General features: G+C 34.8%; 1 protein-coding gene across 1 annotated transcript in view; it reads right to left on the reverse strand.

The window, feature by feature from the left end:
* The window catches only part of LOC104505551 (receptor-type tyrosine-protein phosphatase delta-like), a gene marked incomplete at its 5' end in the record, with an annotated part of 35,248 nt that extends 14,464 nt beyond the window's left edge, over nt 1-20,784 (reverse strand). The window contains 4 exons of the mRNA XM_010158377.1: nt 870-1,048; nt 1,523-1,808; nt 20,002-20,156; nt 20,665-20,784. Of these exons, the coding sequence (XP_010156679.1) occupies nt 870-1,048; nt 1,523-1,808; nt 20,002-20,156; nt 20,665-20,784 (740 nt within the window). The remainder of the gene's footprint in view (nt 1-869; nt 1,049-1,522; nt 1,809-20,001; nt 20,157-20,664) is intronic.
* Between the last annotated feature and the right edge of the window lie 6,101 nt (nt 20,785-26,885).

Consider the following 26,885-nt stretch of genomic DNA (forward strand, 5'->3'; position numbering starts at 1 on the left):
ATCTATTAAGTTTAGGAGTTATAGTATCAAGCAGTATCTTTATTAACTCCTTTTCAACAGTCTGATGCCTCCAGCAAAAGTGAGGCAGGAAGAAAATTCAGGATGGAGTGTACTGAATTTTCAGGACTTAATATCCTACTAGTAGAAGCTACCATCAAGCTGTTCAAATCTTTTGGATCAGCAGCTTTATAAAATGATGACCAGTTCATGCTGTTCTTGCTTCTTTCAGTCAACAGAAGCACCTTTTGTGGATGACAGTGGACATGAAGCGTGTTTCCAATTATGAGCAGAGGCTCAGAGAATGATCTTTGTGGATATGGATACTCTGGTACACCTAAACTGCCTTAGAGAAACAATTCCACTTCTCCTTCATGCCTGAGGGCATATGACTCTGTGTTGTCATGCAGATGCTGTCGGGTTACACAACTATTTATGTATAAAGTGCTTTTGGTGGCTAGGTCTAGTGTTAATCAGTCTTCCAAGATCATAAGTTACCACCTTGACAAGGAGAGTATGTGGTTTCTTTGTATTTTTTTAAGCAGAATAGTTGTGAAGAAATAGAGGTTCCATATCATGAATGTGCTTAAAATCTCAGTAGCTTTTAGCATGTAAAACATACTGAAAGATTTCAATGGTTTAATTGTAGGTGAAAATAAAGCATTTAAGACTCTATGTCATTTATAGAATTTTCCTGTGTCACATGGGTGAAAAACTAATCCTTTTATTAATATTAAAAAAAAATTCAAATATGGCATGCACAGATAATAATACTAAGTTTCAATACTAAATTTTGATATTTTCAATATAATTACATAAATAATTTTGTAAACTTTACAACAGTCCACATGAGAACACATCAACATTAGTACCTGTATCCATCGATGAAACTGGCATTAATATAATCAGAGCCTTCTACTCCTCGGATTGGCTGCAGGCAAACCCTTGTAGACTCATATGGCATAATATTGACAAGGCGATTTTTGAATTTATTACATGGAAGATTGGCACTGATGAATCTTGAAGTGTGAGCTTTAGAGCTAGCAAGACGCTGTTGAAAATAAATTAAAACAATTAAGGTCAAGTACAATGAAAACAAATAACTATCAGATTTGATGATCTCTGATCCATTAAAAAATAGTTTTAATTTCAGATGCTTACTTTTCCATTTTCTACTGCATTACTTAACTATTTGTAAAGTTTCTTTTAACAACTCATAACAACTTAATGTCTGCTATATTAATGCATATGGAGAAAACAGAGTTTTAAACCATTACAAAACCACAGATTTTAAGCTATCGAAACAATAAAGGAGCACCAGGGTTAAACCACCCTCACTGAACAGTTCTAATCTGGACACCAACTGAGGATATAATTGTACATTTTATGAAGGATCAGCACCTTAATTTAAAATTTTAGCCTGTTGATGTCTTATCTTTTGATTACTGGAAACTAGTGGAGGACAGAGCAGCATTAAGTGTTACACTGATTGTTTTTGTTTCCCCACAACATAAAATCCCAGTACCTTAAATTCCAGTTCCATTCCTGTGACATTCTCGCCTGTTTCTATCTGTGTCAGCTTCTGTATATATGCATACAGGTTTCTGGCTGGCACTTCGGTATTTCCACATGTCACTGCTTCCAGCAGTGCATCGTGGATAAAGATGTATTGGTCCTCAGTTTGAACCATGTAATTTCTCTGTGCTCTCATTAGAGTTACGTGGCCATAAATATCCACAGTCTTTTCATGCTTTATTCTCTCTAACATGGCATCTATCACAATGAAACAGCCAGTCCTGCCGACTCCAGCACTAAAAGAAATGAACACAGAAGAGAAAACATGAAGGACTAGTTCATGCATTGTGCTTATTTTTATGGCATTCCAGTTTCTAAGTTTTGTAACACTGATTTGAACAGCACATTTTTCTGTATATGAACATCAGCTTATATGAAAGAGGTTGGTGCCCTGAAATAAGTGAACTCCTTTAACACTCATTACAAACAATTGAGAATGTGGAATGCTTTTATATGAGATCTTTGCATCTTGCAGTTTCAGGCTTGACAATAATAGAAATAAAAAACATTGCAGCATGTTCTATAAATAGATGTTTTTAAAAATAGAAATTACTGGAGATCATAAATCTAAGAGTTCAAACTTTATTTGTAGCATGATTTCTAACCCATTAAATGTGGTTGTTGGTATTCTGTTTACAGAAATAAATTTACTAGCAAACAATGTTACATAAAATGAGTCTTAATTTCTATCATGCTTTGGAGGTAAACTTTCTATTCTTCTCCCAAGTCTGTCAATGGTGCTCCTACTGACACAATTTGTTCTGTCCTCTGCTCTTTCATTTAGCCAGGCCACACCTTTACTCTCTGCAATGCAGAGTCATGCCTAGTTAGCTGTGCTAGCTGCAGAGTGGGGACATCCACAGCTGGCCACTTCACTGTCTGTCTTGTATCTCTAGGAAAATGTAGGAAAGTTCTGGAATGGCCAGAAACGGGATGAGGATGCTTAATTGTCACATTATTTCAAAGGACAGATTGTAAATGGACTAAAATATCCTTAAAGAAAAAACTCGAAATCACGTAATTGAATTAATGTCTAGACTGGGTGAGAAATATTTTTCAGACAGCGGCAAAGTTAGTGCTTCCTCACAGGTTCTGAGTTAAGTCAGATGTTGGTTTTAAGCAGGAGCTGAAGTCAGTCCTGCTAAGGCCAAAGAGACTACTACTCTTAGCCCTCTGCACAGTAAGGGATTCGTCCGGAACATCTCTGAGCTAGAAAGTTGTTTTCCCCTCTTTGGTGGGATTTGAGGGACATGGATCAGCCACTGTGAGCTTGGAAGAGGAATAATCCTTGATCATGAAATATTCATTTGGTTGAAAGAGAATCAAACCTGTCTCAGGAGACTTACTTAACAGCAATTCACTTTATGATACCTGCTGCTAAAATGTTCCAGACTTTCATGGATTTTCAGTCATTCCTTCCCTGTCTTAAAGGTGTGTCTGTAACATGCATGGGCTACCATTAATACCTTCTGAGAACAATGTATGCAATCAGGAGAAGAAAAAGGGACAATTCTCACCTTGATGTGAGTACTACTAGTCATACATGATGCTTTATCACACATCTGGCATAACTGAACCGGAATGATGTGGAAGGAAAAAAAACTACAGAATATACTGAACACCAGAAAATATACTGAAGGTTTGAATATGCAACTTGTGGGCCAAATGGAGCTCTATTTCCAAATAGTCTGCAGGAATTCTTTTAAGGAGATGTTTGGACATCAACTGTACTGAATCAAATCCTCCTATGGATGTCTGTTTTTGCAGCCATGTGTATGACTGAATTTTACATGTAGTTATATAAAACAGAGGTGTAAAACAATGGGGTTTTAATATATAATTTTTTTATATAATTTTTATATCTGGGACCACATCATGTCTGTGATAATGAATGATAGTTTCTGGCCTTCTGAAGGCTTAATTGTGTTCAGTTAGTGACATGAAATGCAGTACGTAGCATAGAAAGCAAAAGTTTTTAAACCCTCAAGACATACACATTATCTGAGTTAAGGATATTTAAGAACACCACAAACCGCAATTTTTTAAAAAGAGAAAGAAATAAAAGCAATTACAACCCAGCTTCTAGACCACAATTATATAAAACCCAAGATCTTCTCACTTTTCCTATATTTTTGTGAGATAGTAAATATCGTAAGTCTAGCCTGAAATTGATAAATAAGGGTAAACTTTTATTACTTGCATTATTTTTAAGAATCTTTGCCTGTTAACAACTAACTGCATTTACTTACAAACAAAACAGAAAGACGTACAGAGCAGAAAGATGTTGGAGTCTCACACAAAATATTTTTTTCTAAGATTCCATATTTACATATTATCATGTATTTTGCCACCAGTTACTCTTCCCAGAAGCAGATCCCCTTCAAACAGTTGATGACTTCTGCTAACAGACCTTATGCATCAATCTCAACTTTCTTAGATGCCACTCTGACAATAATTAATCAATATTCTGAGCTTTAGAAAACTTAGCAATCAATGATACTGATCAATGGGAGTTTTAGAGGAAGAAAATATACAGACAAATGAAATGGTGGCTATCCTAGCTAAATAGGAGTTCATTTACTTTGTAAAATAAAAGCTCTGCATTCCAGAAAACCTTAGTGACCTTAATGTTGGTAATAAACATGGAGAAAAACTCATGAATTGTGTCACTGTTGCTTTTTCTTTTTTCCTGATTGCAAAGAAATCACCACAAGAAGCACATTTGTATGTCAGATTGGTTTGTATACAGTTTTAAACCAGTCATTAAATGATGCCCAGATTGGTTTGTATACAGTTTTAAGCCATTCGTTAAATGATGCCCAGATTGGTTTGTATACAGTTTTAAACCATTCGTTAAATGATGCCTCTTCAACATTCACTTTTTATCAGTCTAGTAAGTGCTGGCCACGTGCGAAATAAGGTTTGAGAGTGCAGATGTTCTCAGTAATTTAGAATATGGTTCTCTTTCCTATCATATATTAATGAACTAATGCTCCATCATCATGTTCATAAGCAGACATGCCATTTTTCAGATCAAACATCAGAAGGTTCACTGGCACCTACAGACTAAAACTGCAAAATTTCAACCTAGTTAAATACTTGCACTTTCAGCTGGAATGAGCAGTTTTCATCTCTTCATGTCTTGTATTGTCGTGTATATTTTTACTCTTCCCATAAGCAAACTCAAAGAGGAATAGTTATTAGCATGTTATTAGCATACTTTACCAGAGAAGCTATTTGCTGGTTTACAGGTTTATGCAGAGGTTGTGAAGATCATGACACCAGACCAAAACACATTACTATGCACCAATGTTCTTGTTATAAGGATGGAAGGGTTGTCACAGTACATTTACTGGGACATTTGGCTCCACTGGGCTCCTGACACACTACTCTCCAGATTATTTTATCCAGCACGATATTTTACTGCCTTAAGGTGTATAGGACATTCCAACTCTGCCAATTATAAAAGAGCTCTCTGTCTACCAGATGTCTACCTTTTTGATTTCCAGGTAAAAAAGGAACCAATTCTATGAATATTCTGACTTCCTTCCTGTTTGTCCCCATGTATCTTCTAACTCCAAAGTCCAATAGTCTACTATAGAAGACCAAGAAACTATCGTATCTTTACCCTATGTTTCTCCTTCTCTACTGCTATCATATGGACTTCTAGATATGGTACCAATGCACTCTTGGGAAGCCATGCAATTTGAATCCTCACTAACATGCCACTTGAATATAAAAAAACCCAAATCCTCTCTACTTTCTGCTAACGATGATAATTTGACTAATGAGAATAATTTCACAAATTAATTCTACACTTGTTATTGACTTTCTTGCTGGTTTTGTTTTCATCTTTTGGTGTTACTGTCAAAATTAGAATTAAAAAAAAAAACCCTATCATTTCAGCTAGTGATAGATACTGTTATGTTTACAGGCTGAAGAGCTAAGCAATCTATTAAATAGGCAAGCCTACTAGGAAAATGTTATTGCTTCTGTATTATAATTTATCCTATTATAATATTTGTTTTCAATTTCTAAAAACATGACTGACTCAGTCCCATGAGCTGAAACATGTTTAATGTCCTGTGATGCAATACAGCTGCAATTCACAAAAAGAAAAACTAAGAGGCATAAGGGGGCCATTCCACATTAAAATCACTGTATGGATGTGTTAAAGGTTGGATTTTGTGATTAATTTGTAGCTGTTTAAATGATGACCCTTTACTGATACTTCAGTGATTTGGCAAAGGAAGGAAGTGTAATTGCCAGTATTCACAGATCATTTAATTGGAAGCAAAGACAGTAAAAGATAGACCAAAAATAGTTGAGGACATTTTTGACTCAAATAAGGGAAGATTTTATTGAATATTACATTTTCAGATTGAATGCAGCTTGCATTTATGAACCGAAAGTACATAAAATTGCTGGTGATATGAGCAACATATAAAAATGTCTGGATTTTGTTGAGCAACTTCATATGATTAATTACATTCCAATCCCACAGAAATTCTGTAGTAGTTCTGACAGGGCAATATTTGGATTAATTGCTTCTTTTTCTGTTAGGAAATCAGAACACAGTTAAAAATCAGCCCTCTGTCCAGGAAGCAGCAAAAAAAAAAAAAAAGCCACTTATGAAGCTACTAAACATCTGTTTGAAGGGATAAATCTGACTGAAATGGCATAAAGACCTTGTGTCAAGAGGTAAATTTACATTTCATCTTAGAAGAGATACCAGGCTGCTTTAAGAATTCTGGTACCAGCTTACAACAGACATTTGAGAATTGATCTGCAAGTGCACAATGACTTCTTTCCTTCTCACTGTGGAGAAGTTGGTTGGACACCAGAAATCAAGTATGATATACAACACATGTTTAGGTGTAATGCTTCACCAAACAAAAGATTTTAGCCATTGCCTTTTCTTCATCAATATGCTATGCATGGAGATGACCATATTTGTCATTGGAGTCATATAAAGCCTATTAAAATGAAAAAGGGAAGAAAAAAGATGAGAAAACAGGAAGACGATTTCACTACAAGTAGAGAAGGCTCAGTCTAGAGTTCCCCAGAGTTTTCACAGATAGCTGGCAAAAGCACAGGAGGCTCAGAAATGAAAAGTCAGCCTTAGATCTTTCTTCCTTTACTGAGCTTTATGAAGATTTTCCTTTCAGTTTGTACGTTCTCAGAATTCTACTATTACCATACATTCTTCAAATATAACTGCCCCAGATTTAAACCCAAGTTTTTGTAATATGCAATTGCAGAAGTGTAATAATGTTCAGGAAATATAACTGTTCTTCCTCTAATCCTGAATTAAGCTCTGGAAAGATAAAGCACAAGAAGCTGTCTCACCAGACTGTATCATGAACACCAATAAACTCTTAAATATTACAACATACAGAATCAGAACTCAAATAAATTTCTTAAGAAATCCAAAGTACAGGGAATAATTATTTGTTAAAATAATTTTAATATCTGAGTTTTCTATGCAGGATAAATATGTAGCTTTAGTAATGTTCAACAAAATAGAAAAATGTTTTAAGAGACACTTCTAACAAGGACATTCTATTACAGCAGTTCAAATCCCCACACCAGACTTTAAATCCAGGTCTGTCATGAGCCAGAACTTTACAGAAATGCAGGATTCCTATATAGATTCAAAGCAATATAGGAATGTAGTTGTGGAAGTCTATAACATAAAGAACTGACTGCTCACAAGTATTAGAAATGATTTATGTGTTAGCAGTGGAGGAAGATGTAAGTGTACCACTAGAGAGTAAAAGATACGTAAGTAGTTCAGTAAAGTAATGGAGTAAAGGAAAATAACATCTGAAACCACAAATATTACAGCCACAAGTAACTTCTGAGAAAACTTCTAAAATGTGACAGTAATTTACCTGAAGTTATATTTTTGCACTGCAATTAGAAGGTTTTAGTAGAAATAATTGCTAGTATTTTTTGTGAAATCTTTATTCATTTTCACACTCATTCATTCACTCACCACCCTCTGAATCCACTATTTATTGAAGGCTTCTGTACATTTTCCCATGCATGCCTTTCTGAGTCCATTTTGCATGCCAAAGTGCTGCCCTTGCATTCGCCTCCATGACAAGCAGCGGAGCCCATCTCAAGATGGTAGAGGTCATGAGGTCATAGAAACATAAGGTTAAAGAAACATATCAAAGAGGATGACAGTGTGTGAAAGGGAGGTTAATCAAGCTAGATAACTTGGCTTGGAGCAGAGAAGACTCTAGAGAAAGTGAGATACGAACGAAGGGCATAGAACCATATAGTACATGGGGGAGGTGAAAAAAAAATTACTATCTGATTTTGCTTCTAACATGAAAAAAAGGATCATTAAATTAAATGATGAGACAGAGAATTTAAAATAAAACAGGAAGTAGTTTTTTATGTCATACATAATTAAATTGTGAAACTGACTGTTGCAGAATACCATGGATGCCAAAAAGAAATTAATGGTGGAAAGGACCCATTAAGAGTTATTAACCAAAAAGTTACAGATATATCTTCTCTAACAGATATCCTTTTCTTAGACTTTTGACAGAATTTGGATATGCACTTAGGAAAACAACATTTTAGATACGTCCTGGGAGAGAAGCTTAAACATGCTGTCTAAATTTGGTCTCATGGTCACACATACTTAAAGAAAGCAAAAGCATTCCACAGCCCCATCTGCTAATCAGATCATCTAGACCTCTTCTTTTCAATCAACACTACTGCTTTTGAGCACCTGACACTTTTAGAAACTATGCTATAGAAAAGGGACAACACTATTTCTGATCTTTGATTTTTTTTTTCCTTAAAAGGGACAGAATATCACAGAGTACATCTTCCTGCTTCTTTCCTGAAATCATGAATTGCTGGTAAAAAAAGATCTCTTATTGTTCTGCTTGGGAGATAGAACACAGCCGATATTACACAATATGACAACAGAAAAGTTCAACAACCCTAGATCATACCACTTCTTTTTTCTTATGTCTGTTGCCATTCTGATTATTGATTTTATATAGCAATTCATGCTGTAACATTGCTTTCGTAGAGGATTTTTATATATACACCTTACTGTAAATCACTGTATCACCTGATTTCTTCAATTACTCACATATATAAAGAAAATAAATTAGAATGAACTTTGTCTGTACTCTTTTATCTGCATAAGGATTCACCGTGATATTTTATTTCAAAATTAATCCAGTCCTTACATACTATCCTTATTTTCCTAGTTCTCTAAATACAATCTTACATGTATTGTACTGCACTATATATAGCATTGAAGAGTAAGTATCCTAAATATGTATTCTGATGTTTTGTTGAGTTTCAGTGTATATTTTACATTCTTTACTGTACAATGCATTCACAAAGCATTCTTATGATTATTCATTCTACTAAAGAACAAACGTACCTAAAATTTACTGAAATATATTATTATTTAGTGAAATAAAGTTTAGAAAAAGAATGTATTTTGAAGTTAATTTTAAAAACACATCTTACTGTGACTTCTTACTTTCAATTAAAGACAGATCTATGCATGAACAGCTGTAGAAATACAGAAAATGATACTTCTGGGTAATTTATGAGAGGAAGCATACTGCGATCCTATCATCAATAAATACAAGTGAAGATTACAGCACAGGGAAGAAGTCAATGAGCAGAAATTATGCTGCTTGCTGCTAACAGCTACTCCTTGCTTTCTTTGCATTTCAACCTGTTATGTATTCTCAGGGTGGAACGTTGTGAGGAGTTGTTTTGTAGTTTTGCATATTTCTGTGCTTTGATTACATTTTCATGTGGAACATGTAGAAGAGCTATTACCCTATCTGTGTGGGAAATAGGAAGGTGAACTGATGCTATCTGAAAATGAATTAAAGAATGTGGGAGGAAATGTGTTCTGCAGTACTGGATAACAGGATGGCTTCAAAAGTACTTGCTGAACACTAAGGTGCTTCCTAGTTTCAGAGTCATTCTGGACTCCTCCCTGATTATAGGTGTTTGTATATCTATTCTGGTGAATGATTGTTTCTTTTTGTTAGCATCATCTGCCCTCAGGATCCCTGTTTTTAAAATCAGAACACTACCATTTGCCATTTACTATGCTTGGGATTTAGACTGACAGAAGAGCAATGAGATCCCAGTATCATCCAGACACAGTATTTCATCTGCTAAGTAGAAAGCAAAATAGAAATCTTAATCACTTTTTTTTCATTACCAATCCCAGTTTAAAGCACTAGATGAACTGAGCTCTACCTGTCTACAAATTTTTTTTTTTTTTTTCTACTTTGAAAAGTTGTAAATAACTGGAAATCAGTCCTCAAGTTTGAAGGTGATGGGACTCTAGTAGCAGACCTACTGTTTTAGATCTCCAACTCAAGATGCCTCTTTGTGTTCCATTTAGAACTGATATATGTAGAGGATGCATTCAGATAAGACAAACATGACCTTGCCACTTCAGAATTAGTTTTAATTGAAATGGATGAATATGGTAATAATGCAGTGAGATGTCACCCAGCAGAAAATAGAGAATAAGAAACTACCAGGCTTCTCTGATGAATTTATAGCAAGGATCTTGCTTGGCCTCTGTTTTCTTAGGCCAAGTGGTGGAAAGAATAAATACCCTTTTCAATATCTCTTGACAATATTCCACAGACAGCTGAAAAGCTTGGTTACTGGTACTACTTTTAATGTTTCTTTTCTTTAACTTCAACATTCTTTATATCAGCAAGAATTCTCTGTAATGTAGTAGAAAATCAGATTGTGAGAGGTCAGTACTACTAAACATTTAATACGTCTTAATCACAATTTGTCCTTTAAAGGTTGGACACTAATCTCTCTTTTTTTGTCAGGGTTGTGAATTTCATGAGCAAATACTATGGACAAGTTATAATGAAAATCCTGGGGTTTTGGTGTAGAAGTTTCAAAGTAGTTGTAAAATGAGTTTGGATAATAGTATGTATGTTTTAAATTAAAAAAAAAAAACAAACCTATTTTAGAAATTCAGGTGCCAAAAAAAAAAAAAGATAGGCAGCACAATGCAAGATTCACTTGGAACTGCAGTCATTGACAAAATCTGATAATAAGTGATGAGAGCCTAAAGTAAGTCTATAAAAGTATGAAAAACGAAAAAAGATTAATATTCACGGCAGAATACTGATTGGAAAGCCTCCATGAAAAGATAACAGTACTATTTTTAAAGCTGCATTTTACTTCTACAGACACAGCGAGATGATTTAAAGAGGCTTTTATAGTGATTATTTTAGATAAAAATACAGCCTGTTTGAAGTTAGCCAAACATGCTGGGCAGCCAAGTTCATGCAATGTGTTCCAGTATACTGTGTCCATGGTATTCCGGAATTTACTGTAGGTACAGCTGGGAAATCTCAGAGATACCCCTTTCCAGAATTCAGCTATTGGGTTATAAAAATATTTTCATATTTCCTGCAGATGGCTGGATTCTTTTCTTCACTCATAATTTTAATTCAGAATCCATTACGGACAGCTGCTGGCTCTGATAGAACCTAATTGCTCTTTTACTAGACTCAGCTGCAAGCAGTCAGATTTCCTTTTCCTTTGTAGAGTATATTATATATAAACATGGGCGGAGAGAAAAATAACCAATTAACTAAATACATATGGATAAAATGACTCACTAAGAGCACTGATCAAATAATGTATCAAACTACAGCTTAGGTCAAAGGAAATTATAGGCCTTGTAGGACATGATAATATATATATGGAAATAATTATTGGCACTAACATGTTTGTAATTTGAGATAACACATGGAAAAGGCATTACTTCTGTTAAAAAATTCTTACAGAAAGATATTACATTTTAATAAGGGGCAGTTTATTTCACTGAGTGAAAAGTCATCAGTCTCCAGGAGACCTGTACAACTGAAACCATTAGTTGGCCAAATCCAAGTCAGACCTCAGTAGCTCCACTGGACAATTTAGCAAGAAAGCATGGCATAATTCTGGAACTATTTTTGCTACCTTATCTCATATTAAAAAAAACAAACCAAACCAACCAAAAAAAAAAAGTCTGGGGAATAGTTACTGTTACTAAGGCTACAAAAAAGCTTAATCACAAACAAGGGAGCAGAGACAGCCAGTACAAGGACTAGGTGTGTGAGGATTCCCTGCTGTCTCCCTCCATGTGAGAAGTGCTGAAGCAGTTTAGGATATTCTGTTGTGTTAGTTTGCTATGATGGATGAACACAAAAGGAAAGTTGCAGACACGTAAAAAAAGAAACTGTTAAAGAATGTTCTTTTTTCTCCCTTTAACCCAAGACATTTAGTGAAATGAAGAGACACACGTTTTAAATAACAGTAAATAGTTATTTTTAACAGTGTGAAAGTAGTCTGAAACTATTTGTTAGATAATAATACTTAAGAAAGAAAGTAAAAGATAAAACCATCTGGTTTTCTTCTTTAAAATGTGTGTACAATCATGAATGTGGACAATGAAGTATCCACCAGTTTTTCTAGGTAGCTAAAGGGGGGAAATGAATTTACACTCTCATGAAGTAGGGCTAAACTAGTCACTAACTGCTTGCTGCTGGAAATTACTGCAATATTGTTACCTTTGGAGTTTTATACTTTTCCCTTAAAGTTCTGACATTTGCCTTCGTCAGAGACAGGATACTGGCCTAGACAGACCACTGATTCTATCTAGTAATAGCATTCACTATGTTCCTTTACAGATTTCTGATTTCTACCAGAAACAAAATCCTGTGCTGTGCAGTCATAGCAGCTTTTCAAAAGATAATCCAGCACTGAGTCACAGCAGTGGGGGTATAATCCCCTGAACCGCAGGCTAAGTGCCAACCAAAGATGGCTTTATACACATAGAACTGATTTAATGAACAAGCCCACAAGTAAGTGGTTTTCTGGTATTTGAACCTGCATTAAGAAATACTGCTATACTTGTTATTTGTATGCTTTTGAATTTTAATAATGGATTCAGTGATACTTACTGAGTTTTTATGCTTACAAACAACAGAAGCACATCTTGTACATACAGCAGCTTCAGTTCAGGTTTTAGGAAAGGCTGGTTTGCTTAACCTAAGGCAAAACTCGAACATAGATCAGTGTCATATTGCTGCTGTTTGACACCTCATGGAGGATTTCTACATAATGTAGCATAGTGTTTTCCTATTCCAACTAAAGATACCAAGATACCCAGCCAATTTTTATGGACCCTGCAAAATGTCACATTAACTACTCTATGGTAGTTCTTAATCATACCCATACTGCCAGGTTTTCATATGTGAGCACTTAAATCTAAGGAAACAAATTACCGACCTAAGCTAGAAATGCCTAAGCTGTCCTTAAGTTAAAGCGTGATCAGTTGGAGATAGTAACTGGCACCTTGGCAATCAAGATGATCCTAACTAATGACACTCAAATTTGAAACAGACAAAAAAAGTTTCAGTATTACCCATACATCACCGGCTGTCAGCATACAGATGAAGACTCTGCTTTTTGACTGTACTGAGGTATGCGTGAGCATAACACAGTAATTAGGTGAAAACTCTTACATGTTCAGTGTAAAACAGACAGGGTCTTCAACTGTCGAGCTTTTAGAATCTAAATTTTCACTACCTTGAAAGTTTTATGGTGAGAATATGAAGGCAACTCCCAACTCCTGTCCCCCTGTGATGCCAATCATTACATCAAGTACTATATCAAGTATTGTCTTGATATACTGGTGACTCCTGAATCAGAGTGCTGGTGGGACATCAGTCTTCTTTTCTGCCAGCTAGCATTTATCAACTTTTCTAGACTCTTTGTCATTTTCCAGCAGATTCTACAATTCCAGCAACTAAATGAAGACAGAAAAGCCATCCAAAAATATATAAATAAAGAGAATTTGGTTCCCTAAATAGCAATCAAGCTCCCAAGGTATCAAACAGTGCAAGCCTTACTACATGTTGTATGTTGTATAACATACATGTAGAAATGAAACAAATCCCATGAAGAATAGTACGTGTAGAAATGAAATTACTCCACATGGTCACAGTAACTGAAACTGTCAATACAAATAGAATACAATGAAAAACATGGACATTTACTCATTGCTGTATACTTATACTAAGAGAAACTAAACATCCTAAGCAGGGTCACCAACTATGCATTGGTTTAAGAAGAGAATCCAACACAGCCTTATCTGTCTCCCTTCGCTTTTTCATTTGTGTACAAAGACTTTGAGGAAAAAAAAGTTGTCTTAATGAGATATATGGTGATCTACAGCTAACAGCTGGAAAGGAAATAGTTTTACAGTGTTTTCACATATGGATTATACTCAGAACAGTAGCAAACCATTAGCTGCTGGATAAAGATAGATGGGTAAAGCAGAGAGAGTTTAGAATATTTGTGATATTCAAATACTTGTCATATAAAAATGCCTTTACTATCTTTTCCTGTCCAGAGCTTTCAGCTGTCCAGGGAAGTTAGGAAAGACCTTGAGTTGTTCTCAGGGTAGAGGAGAGGGAAGGGATGAGGAAGCTTTTATTATTTTTCAATCTCCTTTGAGATATTTCTGAATATGTACTGGTGGGATTTTTTTCCCTCACCGTGAAAAAGGATAGGCAGTCATCTGCAACCTACCTAGTGTCAGGATTAGAAAATAAGCCCTTGAGAGGCATGTGGCAAAAGTAGTAGGGATGTCCAAAAGATACAGCGGTGAAGTAAAACAATCCACTGGAAAATCATTGCCTTATATAATATATATGATATTCCAGATTTTTCATTCTGAAACACTGAACAAAAATTAGGTAACTATTCTACTTCAAGAAATAAAAGATCACATTGAATTTCCTTATTTTTTAAAAATTAACTTGTTTTTACTGTGCTAACTGGTTATATTAATATACTCAGACACGTATTTACTTAACACAGTCACCTTCTGCAAAACATCCAATTATTTCTGTTTGCAATAGCAGCATTAACAGTACCTGCCAAAACTTCACAAAGTATGTTAAAGATATGCCCCTTGGTGGTGGTATTAAAGAGAGATTCAAACATATGGGACTGCACTTACACGTTAAGCTTTTATAGTGTTACTGAACCAAACACTAAAGTTTCTGTGATGTTTTCAAAACATAGTGGCATAAAGCTCAAAACACCCTCCAGTGCTATTTTCTTGTGATCTGATTAGCACCTGTTTGCCTGCACTAATCCAACTTCAAACAAAAAAATGTGCTTCCCCCACTATCATTAGACCACATATTACAGCCTCACCAGTGTAGAATCCTAGGTTTTAAGCCTGCACCTTTTCATTAAAGAAACTCTTTTTTCTAGATCAGGTCTGTAAATTAGGGCAAGTCATGCAGAGACGTGAGTTGGATTGTGATATTATTCAACTTCAGTGCAACGGGTCTGAAAGGATACAGTCTTAAAATGTAACAGTTTGTAAATGAAAAAGAGTCTACCTGCATCAAGTATTTCAACCACCACAGAAAAATCTTGCGATGAGTTATTTCTAATAGGCCAAATCAAGATTTGAACACACATTATGAAAAAAACATCTACAAAGAGAATGGGATTGCTATATTTCTTTTGTGTCATTATTAGTTTTACCAGCTTTACCTTTGATTTAGCTACTTTCCCCTACCGCATCTCACACTGAAAATACTGATACTGCGGTCTTTGGGAGAACGTAACTCATGGAAGGATCATGAAATATGGCAGTTTATAGCAAATATTTTTCTAAATTTAACTTTAACATGATTTTGGCTTTGCTAAGCTATCGTTGCTGGTGGACGCAGGCAGAAGAGTATAGATTTTTTCCTGGAAAAAGACTGCAATTGCATTATACATTTATATTATTACCACTACATTTTTTTCATAAAGAATATATGATTATATAAATAAAAACATCTGCATTTAGATTGGGCCTTGATGTTACCTTTAGTTCTTCACAATCCTTTCAGCAATGATCGATGCAAAAATATTTTAGCTTTAATTATATTTTAATTGTTTTTTCAGCTTAAAAATCTGCTAAATATTCTTCAAAATTAAGAGCTTTGACTTGTAGAGTGCACATAGGGCATTTCCCAACATTTTTTTTCTCTTCTATATTAAGATTCAAATTCAATACTGCACAGGCAACTAAACTGCTAATTACCGAAAGTTGATGTGTGACATGCAAACATGTCTGCACCATGGAAATTATTAATAAACCATTACTATGTTATTGTAAATTCTGATCATATAAATCTGTATTTTGCTTTGCTTTCATCACACAGAATTTCTTATCCAGACTTCCACTTGCATGTCTGACATGCATTTATCAGAACACGTCTTATAAAGTGTAGCAATTTTGAATGCTACCACATATCTTATATTCACAATTAATTTCACCAGTTAAGACTACAAGTGGTTTTTGGTGTGGTGTGTTGTTTTTTTTTTTTTTTTTTCCTGGCCACTGTTACATGAATAAAGTTAATTCAAATGTTTACAGTTTTCCAACTAAGTACACTGTAAGTCATTAATTAAATTATTCATACAATTCAACAACCACTTCCTAGGAACAGGATAATAAACTGGTTTATCAACTACTGAGACTTTGATAGGAACTTGTCTGGGGCCACACTTGTGAACTCAATCTCCAGCTATCTTAATTCTCATTAGGATATAAAACCACTACGTAAACTGAAAAAAACTTTTAGTCTCTTCACATGAAATGGACTGAAAGACAAGTGGCAGATGTGGAAAATGCAGCAAGGAAAAGCTTGGGCTAAACCTTTCACTTACAATGTCTACTTATAAAAACAGAATAAATAGGGGGTTGATCTGTAAGGATCACAATGCAGATAGCAGTCTCATTTACTTACTCCTCACCCTGGCAGGCTCACATCGCTTTTACTGGGTGTTGACCTGAATCAAAAGTGAGAAGGGCCTCAGCTTTTGATGAGTAAAAGCTCTTAGCTAAATTAACAGAAATATTAAACAAAAATAGTGTCTCCCTGCACTCAGTTGCCTGGTAGCTTTTATTATCAATTTTTTATGGGTTAAAAGTTTTGCAGAAAAATATTTCCACAGCTTCTTCATACCTACTTTTTCTTTTTACCAAACACAGTTTGAAAGGTAAATCCCCTTGTATTTATACTTCTATAACATGTCATTAGTAATACTTCCTGAGATCTGACAGTTTGTCAGTGCTGTCTCAGATGTTCCCACTATGAAGCCCATCTTACCACTGGGGAGTAAACTCAGATCATTCCTTCAGTGGGGTATCTTGGAAAAGCACTGACTATTATAGGGAAAGGATGCAAGGTATGGTCTTGTATTATTCTGTTGTGCACTAGGGGAGAAAGTTTGAAATATTTTTTAATACCTCCATGATGGTAGTACATGAGCTTTAATGAAAAGGTAGTCAGCGAGTCCTGAACACAAAATGGGAGACAGTGACAGATAATTTACAGAACAAGGAAAAGAGGACTTTTTCAAAGGCTGAAGAGGCTGACCAGGGGCTAGCAAAGGATGAAATGTAAAGGAAGAAGTCTGTCAGGAATGGATCAAATATCTGTGTGAAAAAGGGTGACTACTAGAAGGCAGTGAAAAGTGAGTTATGACAAAAATTGGCAGGAGAATGCAACCATTAAAATCACAGTCTTTCTTCAGAGAAAATACTAAGACACGTAGGAATGTATTACTCATTGAAATGGTTCAGCAATATGATAAAAACCACTGAAATGAGTTTGACAAAGATGAACTGAAGAACAGATACAGAATATAATTAGAGAAGTCCATGAAAAAACATGCAGTCCAGACCGTGGAGGCAAAAAAAAATTTAAAAAGCGAAATGACTGAGGATGAGAAACAATGGAAAAAGTGGAATGAATAAATTTACAAAGTCAGCAATGGAGAAGAAAGAAAAAAAAATGAAAGCAGATTCTAATTAAAAATATGTAGCATACAAAATTCACTTTTTTCTGCTTAAATATGAAATGAAAATTTTTCTGAGCTTGAAATAAAAGTTTTAGGCATGTCCAGTACTTTAGTTTCAAACTAAAAATGGAAGTTTTTCATGTTTCTGAAAGAAAGTATTTTTTAGACTAAAAAAATTGTGCTGATGATCCTCTTCTGGTTTTTGTTACCAATTCAATAATTTGAAATTCAAGATGATAAGGCAATACAAATCTTAAAATATAATGTTGCTACAATATGCCTTAACAGACACATCCACATTAACATTACTACAGTAAGAAAGACTTGAGTAACTTCTTCTTGACAGGTTATCAGTTAAAGAGTCAGCACATTAACACTGATGAGTTAGTGAGTACATTCATAAACTTTGGACTGCCCACAACACTTGCTGCCACATGCCCAGCCACATAAAACTTTTAAACACAGAGACATAAATTTTGAAATTTGCAAGAAATCTGTTTTCTCTTTTCTTCTACTCTGACAAATTTTTGGGAGTGTCATTGAAAAGGGTTGCTAAAATAACAGAATAGGTGGAATTCTGCTTTGCAGAGGATAGGTTGTATGAAATGTTTAAAATCTTCATGTCTCAAAAGGCTATATATAAGGCAAAGGCTTATATATAAGGCTTCAACAACTATACTACCCGTAAATGGATATTGTAGAATATTGATAAATAAATAAATAGGAATTGAGCAAGAAAGTTCCTCAAAAGGCATCAAACCATGCTACTAAACCTGATCGCCACTTCCACGAAAATTTGCATGCATAACCAGTGACAAACAGAAAATAATGATCTTGCAGTTCTGCAATACCACTGAGTGATAATAAGCATTGTATTTTATTTCATCTTTTACAATGACTTGCTGTATAACTCTTAACAACTAATTTAATGAATCTCTTTTTGCATTGAGAAAATTCAGGTATTTATACTAACTTAACAGCCTCCCCACAGTGGGTGGATTAATTTCTTCTAATAATTTTGATTTGATTTAGAGCATAACATCTTCACTGCTGACCACTTTGGAAGTATGCTCTATATGGATCAACGTGATGTAACTATAGCTGAGGCAATCTATAGTTCTAGGCAATATTCAAAATGTTTAAGATCCTGTAAATACAGGCATGAAACGATTTGGCTCCATTCACAAAATACTCAGTAAACTGCATAAATAGATTTTTAGAATTATTTTTATTTATTCCATATTTCTAACCCTGGTGTTTTAATACATATTAAATTTCTATGATCTTCCATGTTCTCTGATGTTTTCTAAACAGCCCGTGTCTTTCAACATTTAAGTCCTGCTTATTCTCTTTTCCTGTTGACTTTATATTCCTGTCTCATTTAAAACAGCCTCTTCTAATCACTTAAAAAATTGGTCAAATAGCTAGCTTCCATGTCTGGCTTACCGATATGTAAAATGACAGAACCAGAAGGTACGTTGTATGGTACTTCTCAAACAGCATACCAGAAGTATGCAGTAATCCTTGGAATTCCTATTCCTCAGTTTTGGGATGACAAAAAAAAGACTGTTTTTTAAATATGCTAAGCATCTGTAGCTTCAGTCAACAGGAACAGTAGCTCTCAGCATTACTAACTGAAGGTATCCCAAAATGAAGTTCACAAAAAAGGTGATCTTAGGAATTCACTTTGAAAGGAGTAGCACAGTAAGCTATGTAAGCCGTACATAGCCCTGGAGTGAGTAGGGTCCAGCTTACTTTTATCAGAACTGTCATGCGTGTTCTGACAATGTTATCAGTCTGATTCTAAGGCTTTTTAAAGATTTGCTATTGTCAAACAAAGATTTCCAAAGCATCTCCATCTCTTCCTCTTCATTTTCCTTACTCCTAGAACTTCAAGAAGAGCTGAAATTTTTCTCTTGAGAGTTTATTAATTCATACCTTATAATGCCTAAAGAGGTTTGCTACCTTGCAAACAGCATGGAGCACTTACATCCCTGGAACTGAGCACAGCCTGTTCCCCAGACACATACTTTGTAGTTCCAGCTCTTCACAGACCTAAACTGAAGCTTTAACCTTGAATACAGATTTCTACCTATTTTCAATAAAAAGTTGTCATTTATCTTTATTTTCATGTTCTTAACTTTCATACAAAATATGTTATAATTTCAAAAGCTGTTTCTTTGCTCTAAACTCAATTTCTTCAACACTCAGGTTCTTAAATCAACTGCATCCTTTTTCATGCCACCTTCTGAATGCAATAGATACATTTGTATTCTCCCTGCATATTTTCTCCCTGTATACCTTTAGATTTTCTAAAATTAATTCCTCTTGCACAGACCAGAGAAGGCAATTCTGCTCCACCCAAGTTGGCAGTGCCATACTGAGGAACCCAATCTGCAGTGCAATTATATTCTTCTTTGACAGACTCAGAGGTCTCTTTGAAAGAAGATCATGTTTCATCTGCAACAAAACAGGAAACAGTAATCTTGACATAAGATACTCTGAAAGAAATTCTGGGCTTACCTGCAATGTACCACCATAGGTCCTGCATCAGGTGGGTTGCAGGTCTTAACTCGTCGCAGGAAAGCTAAGAACGGTGTGGGGTGTTCTGGAACACCATGGTCAGGCCAAGCAGTGAACTGGAATTGCCTCACTTCCCTTTTCTCACTTGAACCATTCTATGATATTAAAAAAACATGTCAAAACTGCCACTTGATGTGATATTGGCACTTTTCAATGAAACAACTGCAGATACATATATATATATATCAGGGAAGTGGGTTTAAATCACATTTGAGGCCAGAGAGAAATAGACTATGGAAGGAAATGTTTCTGATTTTCTAAATTGCAGGATTCAAACAATATAAGAACTTTAACTATACTGCACAGTAATGCAACATGACTGCCAGAGCTTTAGCTAGTATTTCATTCAGTTAAATGTTTTTTCATAGTGAGAGGTCTGTATTAACTTACGAAACTCCACACTATAATAAAAATACACTCTGTCTGTAGAAGAAATTTCATTGTTCAGTGGTGCTAGGAGGAAATGAGGGAGGAAAAGTGGAAGGAGGAAAATTAAAGAAAAGGAGTGAGAGAAAAAAAAGGAGCAAGACAGGGAGGAAGGGAAGTGAAGTTTCCTACATTTTAATTTTAAAGTATATTGTACGCATATATAAGTATATATACCTTGTAAAGTGCAAATGTACGAACACAGTATGTTGCCAATTCAACAGTGTCTAAAAGGGTGACTTGGATTAGTCCATAAGTTTCTGTGCCTCTGCTTGGCCAGTATTGATCACACTTCACCTGTAGTGATAAATATGTAATTATTTAATATATTTTAGACTGGTATTTATTACATATCTGAGTTTATATCACTATAGGTTTTTAACATATGTGCCGTTAGAATGTTCAACATCTGCTAAAGGATGAAACACAATAATTTTATTTTATCATCCACAAGAATGGCTCTTCTTGTAGCAGCTCTTATAATATCTTTTTCCATTATGGGTATTTGTAAATTAAGTGGGGCAGATGATGAAGAAATACTAATAAGCATAGATACACTAAAGAGAAAAAAAAATATAGTAGTTAGAAATATGACCTGTATCTTCAGTTACTCACCTTTCACAGTCCAGAATTTAGTAACAGTACTAATCCAGTAAAGGTAGACAGAACATTTTTAAAATGTTTGCCATATTTCACCAACTTCACATTAGTCTCCAAACATATAAACTGTTGCTTGGATATTAATATCTAGTATGTATAAAAATATTTCAGTAAAATCCTTATTTTTGTTAAGAATTATGTTAGTACATAGATAAAAAAAAGAACACCAACAGCTATCAAGTGCACTATGAGAAAATACAATTTCCTTCTCGGATCAATCTTATAAAGCTTATAACGATACTATGTCCACTGGCATTTAAAAAACATGTTTTGATAGAGTTCACAATCAAATTTTAAAAGACACAAGGCATTTCATTCAGAGAAACCTCCATTTCAAAATACCATACTTCAGAATATTAACAAGCTGAAATAATTCTGTATAAGATGACACCTAAGAGAACCATATTGTTATTATCCCTACTGAGGCTCAATAATTTGTTTCAGTTAAAAATGGCATTTATGATGAAAGCTGTTATGAAAAAAAATGCTGAACCCCTAGAACAATCAGAAAACATGGTACAAAGAAAATATTAATAATCATTAAATAATTGAAAATACTTTGCTTTCACTGACTGATAGGGGATACTGAGACAGTCAGTCTCCATTCTGTATATAGCAATACCTTCTTACCAATTAGCTTGGTATACATTACAAACAAGAAGTGTATTCTGAGTTCAGTACTAATAAATTGCATTTTTTAAATAAATGTCTCCACTGATCACTTTAAGCCAGAATCATACCAAATTCAGTGAGAACACACAAACTGTTGAAACAAATCAAAATATTGCACATTTTTTTCTGAGAAAAATATGAATTATCAGTCTAATCCAAGAGAAAAAATGATGGTTCCCCCAAAATGGAAAATTAAGAAATCCATCTTTGAAACTCATGTGTTCTCCAGGTTTCTGACTTTGCACAGTAGTTATTGAAAATGACTCAGTATGCTTTCCAGCTCCCCAATCCTGAATAGCTTTTGCTTGCAGATCATTTTATTTTGAGGCTCACAGGCCACAGATCATTAATGGTTCACAAATCACAGTCTAAGAACAAGTAATACAGATAAAAAGGAAAAAAATTTCTAACCACTGAAGCAGATGATGAACATTCATTAGAGGCAAAAAAACGTGAAACATTTCTTAGAGGAATTGAAAGATTAAATTATAGATAAGGAATTGAAACAGAGTATCTAAAATGTTTATTTTAGAATGGGATTAATAGTGTATACAATCCTCTTATTAAGAGGAATTAAACAATTATTTCCTTGTGCCATTTACTGAAATACTGAAAGAGTAAGTATTGCAGGCACTTCATGACTATCAGTGATTTATTTGCAGGACTCCTAATATTGAAGGAAGCCACAGTGGTCTTCTGCAAATCAGACAAAAAGGCATAATTTCAGCTGAGTTATTTCAATATACTTATAGTAAATCTAGTTTCACTTTATCATTAATATAAAGACAGTGTAACTTGTGTCTAAATTTTTAAATTATTCACCTTTTTTTTTATTTTATTTAGGTCTTTGGTGTGTGTTTCATTAGTAAGTGCAATGTCTTCCTCACTTGAGCGCAGTGTTTGGAAAACTGGTAACTTTAATATGAATCCCAGAAATACAGTTAAAGGTTTTATTTCTTTTCAGAACTGGTTCATAATATACCTTTAGCGAATTTCAAAGCCTTCACCTTCTTATACACACAGCTCTCAGTTCAAGGGTTGATCTTCTCCTCTGCAGGCTATATTCACCTGCACCCAATGACAGCTTTTCTGTGTCACTAACTGTAACTGGCTACAGAAAACAGCTTTCACCAATAATTCTCTATTGTTCTCTTAAGTATCGCTACAGATGGCAAGATGAAAGAAACAGACACACAAGCCCAAAAGAACTCACTGGTGATTTCAAAAAGTGTTTTTTAAAGAGTAATTAAAGTAGTGACAAGCATACCTTTTACTACTACTTTGATTTACTACTACTATGATTTGCAAGAAACTGACCTGGAATTATACTTGCACTATCGATGATCACAGGTTGCACACTGCCAAAACTACATCTGAGATCAGAGCAGCTATCAAAAGCTACTAAATATCTTATGCAATCTTATAAGTACCATGGTACTAGACATGACTAATTATAGACACATTCTCTTAACCTGCTCCTCAAACGTACACGTTTTCTTTATCTACATTTCTCCCACTCAGACCATGCGAATCCTTGTTCTTCATGGAAGTATGAGCATTCATTCAAAGCAAAGCTGTAAGAATATGTAAATGCTTTCTTTTCCATTAGTAATGAGAAGCTTGAGATCATTTCAGACTCGAGGGGTTTAAATAGCTATAGAGTTCCTAAGAATATTTGTGGATGTTCACACTTCAGCAAGTTACCGACACTAGAGAAGGTGCTGCCATGCATCAACAGAGCTGAAGGAAGTGTAATTCCACATGAACATATGAATACAAAGATTCCTGACATTCAAGGGTAGAGAAATAATTTTCCAGTATGAAGTTCTATCATTTAGGCTGAAAAGCCCATGCAGGTGACTCTTAACACACGAGCCAGCTGTTATAGGCCATCTGAGATTATAAGGACAAAATGAAGATCAGGAAAGAGACAGAAAACTAATAGGAAAATTCATATAGTACATTCTTTTTTGTAAGTATAGCATGTGAATTATGCTGAATCTGGAATAGGAAATAAGAGCAGTAGGTAGCAAACTTCTTGTTCTAGTTTTCTTAATACTGTTTCACAGACAAAACTTTCTAACGACATTTTCATGTAGTCTTCCTTCAAAATACAGTATCTCCACAATGATGATGAAAATAATTGAAGTTTGTTGGTGATGGAAACTGCTTCAAACCCTATCAGTCTAGCTTAGGGCCTTGTACATTCCAGTCAATGTTCTGTCTCCAAGCAGTTGTTACACTGAAGCCACTTTCCTTTCCACAACAATGTCTTGCCACCTAAAGATTAGGATGATTTGAGTTTACGAATCAGAGACATTGAGACTAGTACATAAGCTTGTAAGGTAAAGATTTAAGAATAAAAAATCAGACCATGGAAGCACATTTTTAGGTCTTGTTTGAATGACATTGGATCAAGTGTTATTTATTTTGGTTGAACCATAATGACAGATTAAAAATCAAAACTTCTACTCAAAAATAAGTCTGAAAATAACAGTTTAAATTATTAGAATTCGCTTTCAGAAAGGCACTGAATTTAACAGAATTCTGAATTCTGAAAGAACTGAGCACCTAGCCCCAGGTAGATAGACCCTTCTGAGTCTGACTAAAGGTATGCGCAATAAAATTAATCATTTCTGAAACTTTTGGTTCGAGTCCATTTCTTACTACAGAAAAAAGAACATTTGTCTTTAATAAAAAAGAACTGGTCACTAATAACGATTTATAGCAGATACCTACCTGTGACTACATAAAGGCAACAATGTTGTTGTTCAGCCTGGAGAAGAGGACGCTCAAGGGAGACCTTACCGCTCTCTACAACCACCTGAAAGGAGGTTGTAGTGAGGAGCGTGTTGGTCTCTTCTCTCAAACAACAAGTGATAGGACAAGAGGAAATGTTGTCACACTCAAGTTGTGCCAGAGGAGGTTTAGATTGGCTATTAGAAAAAAATTCTTCACCAAAAAGGTTATCAGGCATTGGAATGGGCTGCCCAGGGAACAGATTGAGTCACCATCCCTGGAGGTATTTAGATGTGTAGATGTTAATGATTGGACTTCATGATCTTAAGGGTCTTTTCCAACCTAAATGACTCTATAATTCTATTATTGTTGAAGTTCATCTGAACGGAGTATTTGGAGTTTAAAAAATAAGAAATAGAAAGTAATTAGAAAATCAGCACTTCTGCAGAGCAATATAATTCTGTCTAAGGTCCTAATTATAGCAGTCTTGAAAAAGAAGTTCCAAACAGGATTTGGGGGCAACATAAATGAACTTCAGGATAACCAATTCATAACAAACTTTAGTTTTCTAGTATGTTTTTACATCAACCCTCATAACACTCTTACTTTTTGAAATTTCTGAGATATGGTTAGTAGGGTAACAGTTAATACTGAAATATAATTCATAATTAAAAAGATAACACCCAAAATGTTTCCATTCTGATCCTTACAACAGTGTGGCATGGTTATTAAAACAAAAGGAAACACATATTAAAAGGTATCTTGGGCATATTTGAAATGTGTTCTCCATGTCATCTTTAGTCTTCACCTCTTCTAGCCAAGACCAGTTCAAAACTATATTGCTGGCATCAATATGAGATGCCCTTTTTGAACTCTTTCTAACAGCAGGGAAGGCAGAGTCTGAGTGAATTCATTTTAAAGGATGAGTCTATCTAACAGTTAAGTTCAGCAAGATTTTCTAAAATGGTCTTGAAAAGGTTTATATGAATGGAACTGATGGGAAAAGTGAATGGGCTGACTACTTTTTGCTTCATCCTCTTCCAGTACTAAAGGCTGATTGCTGTGTGCAGCCCGAATAATCCTTTCTGTGAATGAGATACTACATTAGAGTATGAAGGACATACCGAACAATTCAGCTTACTATTCAAGTGCTCTAATGAAGATTTTCTATTGTCCATACAAGAGAGGTAGCTCATTATAACAACTAGTTATACAACGCTTTCAGCTGATATGAGTACAATATAAAGAAATCAATGAAATAAAATAATCAAAAGAGTGAAACATCAGAGCAACAAAATAGTATTACTCATGTTTTTGATTCACCTTAAAGCCAGAAGTGAATGGATGAAACAACACAAAAATGAGAAACAGTACATTGGGGAACATTTTGGGAACCTTATGAGGTTTCAGTTTGGATTTTGATTTTTGAATATAACTTTGAGTCACAGTGAGCTTCTATTCCTAGGTTAATACACAGGCAAAAGTCTTAATCTCAAACAATGTATTTCATACAGTTCCTGTGCTACTAACCAGAAAGACCACCTAGAAAAAACATCTATTACCAACATGTGCCTTTCAGTAGCCAGATGTATCTGTTCAGTCCCTTAGAAAATAGGAAAAGCTGTGTAAATGATGGAAAATGTGAATCATAATATTCTCTTTCAGAGACAACTGTCTGAAGAAAATAAATATTTCAGATGCATTTCTCTCCATAAAGGAGAACTGGTCTTGTGTCTTTCACCACAATCTGCTAAATGAGGAAATGTGGTGTTATTTTCCCTAAACAACAATAAATTCATTCACCGACCTTTTCAAGCCTAAAATTCCTTGAAAGTACTCCATGCACTGAAATAATAGGTTAGGCCACTAAAAAAACCCTGAGCTAATCATTGTATCTTAAAAACAAAATATGCAGAATTTTTAATTTTGCAAAGAAAACTTCTAACTCAAAATGTCAAGGGTGATTCTCAACATGTGGCACAGTCCTTCTGTTTGTATTAACAGAATAATTATATGAGGTAGTAATGTACATCTTATCTAAGGCATAAAGCAAATGAACTAAGCAAATAAAGTCGAATTACTGAGTTACAAAAAAGTATTGACGAAACCACTAGCCATACACTTGCCTCAGGGAAACTATTTTTAAGAAAACTATCAGTTTACCCTACATATAAGAGAAAACCTTTCACTTATGGATATAGAATCATAACACAAAAAAATAGATGGTTGCCTTGAAAAATACTTGTGGCAGTACGAGGTATTGCCATATCGTTTCAGGTAAGACTCTGATGTAAACAATGCTTGAAAGCATACAGTGGAAGAGACTG

This window comes from Eurypyga helias, unplaced genomic scaffold, assembly GCF_000690775.1.
Source record: "Eurypyga helias isolate BGI_N326 unplaced genomic scaffold, ASM69077v1 scaffold15119, whole genome shotgun sequence".
In the NCBI taxonomy this organism is placed as follows: Eukaryota; Metazoa; Chordata; class Aves; order Eurypygiformes; family Eurypygidae; genus Eurypyga; species Eurypyga helias.